General features: G+C 40.7%; 1 protein-coding gene across 1 annotated transcript in view; it reads right to left on the bottom strand.

Moving 5' to 3' along the window:
* Positions 1-6,062: 6,062 nt before the first annotated feature.
* The window catches only part of LOC143041574 (tektin-4-like), a 61,468-nt gene continuing 57,504 nt past the window's right edge, over positions 6,063-10,026 (bottom strand). Inside the window, exons 11-12 of the mRNA XM_076213588.1 lie at positions 7,093-7,247; positions 6,063-6,282 (exon numbers count right to left, since the gene is read on the bottom strand). Coding sequence (XP_076069703.1) covers positions 6,063-6,282; positions 7,093-7,247 — 375 coding nt within the window. The remainder of the gene's footprint in view (positions 6,283-7,092; positions 7,248-10,026) is intronic.

Genomic DNA, 10,026 nt, shown 5'->3' with positions numbered 1-10,026 from the left:
TTGGCTTACTATGAGAAAAGATATCCATGCCTACATCGACGCCTGTCATTCTTGTGCTACCCATAAAGGTCATATTTACAGTAAGGTTCCCATTTTGACTTATCCAATCCCTAGCAAACCCTTTGACATGGTTGCGATTGACCTTCTCAAGTTACCACTCACTTCTAGTGGAAATCAGTACCTGTTTATGTGTATGGACCATTTTTCCTGATTCTGTATCCTTGAACCTGTTCCGGACAAGACTGCTACAACAATTGCAAAGACCTTCATTGACAAAATTATTTGCCCCTTCACTACCAAATTTCTTCTCTCTGACAATGGAACGGAATTCAACAATGAGATTCTTTCAAATATTTGCAAATCCTTTCAGATAACAAAATGTAATATCGTTGCATACCACCCCAGTTCAAATGGCCTTGTCGAACGCCAAAACAGAAAGATTCTCAATGTTCTCCGACACCTCGCTTCCGACCTTCATCTCTCCTGGGATCACCATGTCCCTATGATTCAGTCTTGCCTAAACAGTGCCATCAATAGGTCCATATCGGAGTCGCCTCACTTTGTCATCTTTGCTTCAGACAAGCGACTTCCATATGACCTTCTTGCTTCAGATATAGGTCCCATTTACAACCTTGATGATTTTGTAAAAGTTTCACTCGCAAATTTCAGCACTCTCTTCGAGAGAATTACTCAGTCTCTTTCTCTTGCCAAAGATGAGATGGCCCGTTTTCACAATAAAAATGCGAGAGAGTCTAACATTACAATAGGTGACATCGTGTATGCCCAGAACTATTCTCCATCTTCCAAGCTTTCACCAAAATTCCTTGGTCCCTTCTGTGTCTTCGCCTTTGAACATACAAACAAAGTCAAATTGAAACATTTACATTCAGATACAGAAACCATTATGCAACTGGACACCCTTAAGCTATTCTCCCGAGGTGTAGACTACGACACTGACCCTCCGACTCCCACAGGCACACTTCCTCCTTCCCTTCCCCATTCACCGTCCCCTGTCTCCCACCCATATAATCTTCGCAGCCGTCATACTTCTTCTTGAACCTTATAACAGTCTAGCTGCCAAAGTGTTCTCCACTTCCATCTTTCCAAACTTTTAAAATTATAATATATTCTTATATATACAGTTCTTTATGTATGCATGTTAATGCTATTGCACCTACCTCATGTATATACCTTTGATCTCTAATTCAAATTGTACATCGCTGGGGTCAGCGACAAGATAGCTGGCCGAGCATTTGTAGTGTATGCTAGTTATTATAATTTCTATTAGTATTTTGTATACATGTAGGAAATGCAAGTGATGCGTAATTGGATGTGTGTGTGTGTTCGTACGTGTAACGAGTTCTGGAAGTTTCGGGAAGAAAGCATAATTGTCATTTCTATTTACGTAATTAAATTATCATTTCTATTATTGTAATGAAAAAGTTGAATGATTATTGTTATATTATTAAATTAATTGTTGTATTATTTGAGTGTCTGTTATTTTCTGCGTACAAGTGAATAAATGGAAAACAAATTGATTAAAAGGAAACTCGGAGACGCAATCAGTTCCAGGGTGACGCGCATTAATCATTCGTGAGCGAGCTTTGAGATTGAGTGGAAGTGAATAGTGGTGTACTTAGTGGTGTACATTCTCTCTGTTCAATAAAACTGTGAACCGGAATCTCAGTTTATTTTCAATGTTGCCAAGCAACAGTAATAAATTAAATAAATAGATAAGTGTGCAGGAAAAGAGCAACGCTCGCGGGTTACCGTCTCCTACTCTCCAATTTATCCTGCCTGGCCTCAAATTCATGTAGTACAGTTCCAACTTGGTTTATTTTCTTAATTTTCAATTATAATATTTAGATTGGAAGTCATGTATTTATCCAGCATGGGTTATTTCATCTTCTAAAATTGTGTGTGTGTGTGTGTGTGTGTGTGTGTGTGTGTGTGCGTGCGTGTGTGTATATGCGCGCGTGTATGTACGTGTTTATGTACCGGGTATATGATGTTAACTCTTGGTTTATCTAGAACGATTCTATCGTCGCTAGTCAAACAGTATGTAAAGGACGACAAGAAATACAAGTTTACGAACAGATGCACTACCTTCTGAAATAATTCAGACGCCAATATTGCTTAAAGTCGATATCACACCGGGCAATTTTTCCTCCAGCCCCCAATTAATCGGCGTTACCGCCCATCTCCAGCCCTTTTTCCGCAGTAAAATCACTATGGCAAATTAGTTTGTTTACTCAACCATTTACATCGAAAGTCATTTGATATGCTGGAGGGAAATTATTTTTCTCCAGCATATCAGGTTCTTTCCCGAAGGCTGTGGGCTGCAAATCTACTCCAACTGTCGAGGAAAAATAGCCAATGTGATAGGGAATTTAATATCAGGTATGATAACTGGATGATAAGAGGCGGGATTTCACGGGTATAACTCCTTTCCTGTATCTTGCAATTAGTTAAATACACATACATATATACATACATACATACAAACATACATGCATACATACATTCATACATATGTACATGCATAAAAGCATGCATACATACATACATACATGCATACATACATGCATACATACATACATACATACATACATACATACATACATACATACATACATACATATATCAAGGGCTTTTTCCTCCTTGCAAGGGAGGCAGCCAAAATCAAAGGGATATATCCACTCCTATTAATTTCATCCCTACATACTCGTACTCCATCCCATTCACCGCCCTTTTCTTCCTCTTTTCTTGGCTCCTCCTGGATGACAGGTCAGCCCTGCATCTCGTCTACTGTCCTGGGTCAGAAGTAGTGCAGTAAGACACAGCTCATCCACAGCAAGGCCGCTTTATTTAATCGGAGACCCCCCCTTCTCCGTCCTGTTATACGGAAAAAGAGAAGACAAGGAGAAATCTCTTCGGGCTGTGTCAAAATATTCACATTTACTCCTAACCCTCATTCCCCACCCACTCCCATGCATTACATGCATTACACAACAATTCTCCACTCCTATCTTCTGCCTTCTTTCTGCCCTCCTTAACAGACATCTTTCCCATCGCCACATCCATCCATCTCATCCTTGGTTTCCCTCTCATGTTCACTTCATCTACCTCTGCCTTCCACACTTCTTTTACAAATTTTTCTTCACTCATTATTTCCATGTGCCCAATCCATAACAATATTCTTTCAACAACCCCATCTACCAACACTTTTTCCATCCCCGGCTCTCCTCCTCACATCTTCGTTTGTCACTCTATCCAGCCTAGTAACCCCTACCATACTTTTTATATATTTCACCTATTTTTTTTTTTTTTTTACTTTTTCTCTCTTACTCTCTTATGTTCCATGTTTCTGCTTCACACAGTGCTGTCGGCACAATCAACCTTTCATACAATCTCCTCTTAGCATCCATTCCCAAATGTCTTTTTCTCATTACACTTTTTAAGCCACCAAGATATTTACCTGGTTCTCTTTGTCTACATTCTACGTCCATCTCTACTCCCTTTCCCACCACATTCGCACCCAAGTATCTAAAGCAATCCACTTCTTCCAGTCTCATTTAATACTCACTTCCAATTTGCTGCCATCTTCTCCCCTTGTACATCTCATCACCTTAAATCTACCCATATTTATCTTCGACTTCCTTCTTTCGCACACCTTTCCAAACTTCGTCACTAATATCCTTAATCCCTCTGGTCCTGCTACAAACGCATTGTTGTCAGCAAACAACAACTGGTTTATGTCCCATTTTTCTCAAATTTCTTTAACCATCTCCAATCTCGTTGCATTTGTCTCTCGCACCACCCCATCCATGTATACATTGAACAGTCATTGCGACATGACACATCCCTGGCGAAGTCCCGATTTTACCTCGAACCACTCCCTCTCTCTAATACTAATTCTCGTAGAAATTCTTGACTGCTCTTAACAGCTTTCCTCCTATCCCATATATCTACAATACCTCCTAGAGTGCCTGCCTGTCTACCCTGTCATAAGCATTTTCCAAATCCATAAAGGCCCAAAAAACATCCTTATCTTTTCCTAAAGCTTTCTCACATATCTGCCTTACCACAAAAATCTGACCCACACAGCCTCTACCTTTTCTAAACCCACACTATTCCTCACCAGTTACTCCCTCTATTCCTCTCCTAATTCTCTCAATCAAAACCCTCCCATAAGTTTTTCCAACTACACTCAACAAACTAATCCTTCTGAAACTGCTACACTGATACTTGTTACCTTTTCCCTTGTAAAGTGGAACTATACAGGCACTCCTCCGGCACTCTATCCTCTTTTAGACAAACATTATACATACATGTAGATAAACAGATACATAATATATGAGTAGAATTCTACAACACAGTTATCTCGAATTATGACAAAAGAAACAATATAGATTTAATATATCTAGACTTTGCAAAAGCTTTTGATACCGTCCCACACGAAAGACTACTTACTAAATTAGCTTCGCACGGAATAAGTGGTAGCCTATTAGGTTGGACTAGTAATTGGTTGAATGTTCGAAAATAGAGAGTTGTTTTAAATGGAAAAACTTCTAGATGGAAAAATGTTACAAGTGGAGTTCCTCAGGGTTCCGTTCTTGGGCCATTTCTCTTCATAGTATATATAAATGATATAGACCATGGACTAAAATCTACTGTTTCCAAATTTGCTGATGATACAAAACTGTGCGGAATGGCAAATGATCACTTAAACCAATTAGATATTCAAGAATATTTACATAAATTACAGCAATGGTCTGAAAAGTGGCTAATAAAATTTAACACAAGTAAATGCAAGGTAATGCACATAAGTAAAAATAACAGTAAGTACGATTACAAGTTATTTGGAAATTCGTTAACAAAAGTGGATAGTGAAAAAGATCTCGGCGTAATTATCAGTAACGACCTCAAATCATCCAAGCAGTGTATTTCAGCCTCTGAGAAAGCAAATAAGATTGTAGGACTGATTGCGCGATCTTTTGATTTCAAAAGTCCATCACTCATTAACAAGCTATATAAATCGTTAGTTCGTCCACATTTGGAATATGCTGTTTCCATATGGCCACCGAATCTCATTAAAGACATTGACAGACTGGAAAAAGTACAACGGCGAGCCACAAAACTGATTCCAAATATCAAAAATAAATCATACGAAAATCGACTAAAACATATGAATTTGTTTTCCCTAAAAAAGCGTAGACTCAGAGGTGACTTGATACAGGTCTTTAAAATTCTAAAGGGAATTGACAACATCAAAAGTGACAAAATTTTCACATTGAATGAGAATCAGACAAGAAACAATGGTCTCAAACTGTCCGGAAATAGATTCAATTTGGAAGTAGGTAGAAACAACTTTGCCAACCGTGTAATTAATGAATGGAATAAACTTCCTGCACAGGTAGTGCAATGTAGTTCAGTTCGAAACTTTAAGAACCATTTAGATAAACACCTAAGCAAGATGCTGTAATGATTATAATTTATTTTATATTATTTGTTTTTGTTTTGTTATCATTTGTCTGTTTGATTTTCATTTATTATTTATATGTCAATTTATTATTATTTACTATTTACCTGTTTGTTTATTATTTAACTATACCTATGCATTTATTTATGTATTTTATTTGTTATTTACATTATTATAGTTTTTATTTATTATTTTATTATTATTATGATTTTTTTTTCTTCACATCCGACCTAGATATGGACCAAAAGGTCTCCTGTCGGCATGCTCCGCCTTTGTAATCCTTTGTAACTCCAGCAGGAGAATGAAAGTAGATATGTGTATATATTTGTATTATATGACAATGGTGATAATGGCCTTTTCGCCCTTTCATATGTACACCTTAGAAACTCGAAAAAAGTGACTCATTATGGGATCGATTCCTACAAGATGACTTAGACCAGATGTCTCATGCAGGAATATGCTATACTACAGCTGAAATTATGCTAGATTGAAAAAAAAAAATTGTTCCTCAGGTGAAATATGTTAAATTCAGCATATTTTTTTTTGCTAAATCTGGTCACACTAGTTGTCGAGTCCCTGTTCACCAGGCTTCGAGCCCCTGGAGCTTCGCCATCGTGGTGCCGTGGCTCCTGACCGTGACGCACCTCTGTTCGAGTGAGAGCGTGTGGTCGTGGTTGAGGATAGCCTTGGTCATGTCCTCGTGCCGTCGATGAAGATCCTCGAGGGTGTTCTCGCTCGCTCGAAGTCTTTCCCGAAGTTCCTCAATACTTCGCGGAATCTCATCGAGTTCTTCCATTAACCTGAAAGGACAAATAGGAAGGTTACACCAGGAAGCGTTTAGCTGGGATCGTCATCACCTTTTCCCTATGTGTTACTCGGACTTCCATGGCAAACAGAAACAGGTAGTGGCTGTTACGAGTCTCGAACTCAGGTCCCCGTCGTGGAGAGAATAAGAGCGGTCGAAAGCAAGCCTCCACTTGACACGTCACTGATGTAGTGTATGTAAATGTATAAAGCTCGTTTCACACGCATCGACTCTTCGTCATACGTCGTCCACGACATGATGTCGTGCTCTCAAATAGCCATGGGTATCTATGGACGCTTTCACACGTGTTCGTGGTCGGGACGTGATGTTCAAGGAGTTAAGATATGCCTCCCTCATGTTGTTCATATCCAATTATCATACAATATCGTACAATATAATATCGTACAATAAAATGTAGTGGAATCCTAAGTTTTAGGATTAACTTGGATGGGCACCTATGGAATATGTTGTAATGGTTGTCATTCAGTTACTTTATTTGCATATTTTCTTTGCCTGTTAAACATTGAGAATAACAGCTAGATAACAACTAGATGCACAAAACATCACTCTAATAGAACATGTACACTTAGAAGCTAAAATCCTTTCCATAGAGCAGAACATGTAAGTGATAGACAACACAGTTCTGTGAAAGAGATGTCAATCCCACCACGAAACATAAGCACAACCAGCTGAAAAAACAGCATAGTACTCAAACATCTACAACACCCAAATACCTGCATTTCACAACACATACACACTTAGATTGTAAAACAAGCAATCCAAGACCGACACCCAAACTCCTTACCTGTAATGAGGCGGGTCGAGGCACCTGTCGTAGCCGGGCCTGAAGGAACGCGTCCAGTGACGCGTCTGGGACACTTTGTGCGGTGCCTCCTTGTCGTGGAGCGACTGTCGAAGGGACCGGATACTCAGTTCCTGCTGCGCCACTTCACCCATCAGCTGGAAGTGGAGGACCGGTTAACGCGGTGGTTCTTAACGTTTTTCACCCCATTCCCTAATCTTTCATGAATTCTCAGCATTCGTGTAGCGCTCTTTCATTTTTCTGCCAAACTCCACCACACCTTGCAGTTCAGACATCGCAGGAGATGTCAACGGAATGTTACTGCAGTGACGATACCCTGAGGAAGCTGAGGTCACCTCGGAAGGGTCCAAGGTGAGCAGTGGTTGAGGGCCCTTTCAGAGTGGGAGCCCTTCCTAACTTCTGCGCCGTGGCCAGGATTCGAACAGACGCCCGAGATCCCCACGCGGTTAACAGACATCCACGCTATTACTGAGCCATGGCGGGCCCCCTGTGTAGTGTTCCCAGTTAGCTGCACCTCTGCTGTGCGCCGTGATCGTATCGTGTTGTGCAGTGCTGCATCGGGTAAGCACCAATTGTGTGTCGTGTCGAGTGAGATGAAGCGCACAAGTTTCGAACTGCGGTTGCACGGGTCAGAGTGTCTGCTACCCATCCATGCGAGATGGAGAGTAGTAGGCACCTGCTTCCCTGTAACTGCTGCGAGATGCCTGTTGTAACTCACACACACACCTGCTCGGCTCTTTTTGCTGGTTGTTGTACTTTTTAATTCGGCCAGTCAAGCAGTTGACGTGTTGGTTTGTATAAGAAAGAAACTCGTCGTTTGAGCACAAGATGCGGATAGTGGGGCCTGTCATATTGTAGTAGTAGCGCGTGTCTAGAAACCGCGTGTGTTCGACTCCTGGCCACGGCGCAGTGGTTAGGAAGGGCATCAACTCTTGATTAAGGGCCCCCAACCGCTTCTCGCCTCGTACCTGAGGTGACCTCAGCTTCCTCCTGCGAGCATCGCCACTGCAAGAGTGGCATCCTACCACTACCACCGCGGAGAAGACACCGTCTTTCTCTCTCCTGCGTTCATCGTGTATGAACTGTTCCGGACCACCTGCAAGGTTGAGGTCCGGACGGGTACTGCCATCCCCGAAAAAAAAAAAAAAAAAATCCCGCAGGAAGGGTACGAGAGATACCGATGCACTCAATGCATCATAATTTCACGCCTCCATCCCTCTCTCTTTGGAGGAGACCGGCTCGACGGCTGGAGTAGAGTGGTCTGTTCCCGTTGATCAAGCGGGTGAATGAAAAAAGTATCACAAAGGAATGGGCCGAGCAAAAGAATAAAGAAAAGTGCTCGTTTGGAGGTGTCTGTAACTAGATCGATACCCCAAGACAATCTAGCACCCTTGCCAACCGAAGAACCCACCACCATTGCTGGATATCACGTATTAACATTTTCGCAACAGACTAGAGCTAGGTCATCGACGTATAAGTGATAGTATTTCTGTGGAGAATGTCTTTTTTTTCTGTATTGTCCATGACTAAGGTAAAGAAGATAATAAGCACACTGCTGACTTTGAAGGGAAACTGCAGCAAGACATGATTTACCGGTATTGTTAAACCTTAACTGGTATTGTGTCATCGAGTCAAACATGCCGTGGGAATTTGATGCTACCTGTCGTTTTCCCGTGCAGTAAGAACGGCGTTGTTGTGTTCCTGTGATCAATCTCGTCGAATAGCGAGTACGGCTTTAAAGTAGTGGCGCGTGCATGTCGACCTGGACTCCAGCAAAGAGTCAACGTCGACATGAGGAGCAAGTCTGTTTAACTCGGAAACGAGACCGACGTTATGACGTCAAGTCAGGTCTCCTCCTAGCGGCGCCATTATTTGTAGTTTCCTTTCCGAAGGAAACTGACCTAGCTTGTTATTTAGATTTTGTAAAGTGAACGGTTTTTATAAAGATTGAATAATCAGAGAATATTCTGCCACCCGCCAGGAAGTTTTATTTGGTTGAAACAAACGAAGCGAAATATTGACTATTCTTGATTTTACAAGAGAACATTGTTGAAACAATGGAAAATTATTAGATTTTATATTATTTGAAACAGGGGAAAATACCCTAGAAGGTTAATCTGCTGTGACATCAGTATACTCATGTGTGGCCATTAGTCTTTGCATCTTGCAAGTGTCTGTCCTGCTCCATCACTGATCTTCCATCAAGAGGCATTGTGACGTGGCGTAATGCAGAGATTGATTGATGTCTCCCAGGAAGCTGTTGGATGGCTTGTGTCTTTAGGTCTTACATTTACAACGTGGAGGAATCTTTTGCGACCCAGAAAACTGACAAGCACTACATTACTTGTAAGTGGTGCCAGTCTCTGCAAGGAGGCGCGTCGTTGTTTTCCTGGTAGTGCTGAGTGATGGCACTCTAATTGTCTATCTTTGTCTCTGTCCTCTGACCCTGTCTCGTCTGGTTTCTCTGGCTTTGCTTGTTTCTTATCTCAATTTTGTTCCTTTTAGCCTCCTCTTCATTTCGTCTTCACGTTCACAGGATGAATGTGTTGCTATGGAATTCCCCCTCCACCCTCACCCCCCCATCCCCCACTTCCCGCGTTTCTTCACTCTGCGCTTGGAAAAAAGACGAATTTTAGGTACGCATGTATGTCATGTATATATGCATATGCATATATATATATATATATATACATATACACATTATATATATATATATACATATATATACATATATGTATATATATATGTATATATATATATACATATATGTATATATATATACATATATATATATATATATATAAATATATATATATATATATATGCTTGTAACCACGAGGAAAATAAAGATCCGATCTTTATTTTCCTCGTGGTTACAAGCATACATCTTTATTCACGTGTTTTATGTGATTACTG

This window comes from Oratosquilla oratoria, chromosome 3 (genome assembly GCF_046742065.1).
Source record: "Oratosquilla oratoria isolate Oo_2021 chromosome 3, ASM4674206v1, whole genome shotgun sequence".
NCBI lineage: Eukaryota > Metazoa > Arthropoda > Malacostraca > Stomatopoda > Squillidae > Oratosquilla > Oratosquilla oratoria.
Note: the sequence above shows the minus strand (reverse complement) of the source record. Positions and strands in the feature narration are given on the sequence as shown.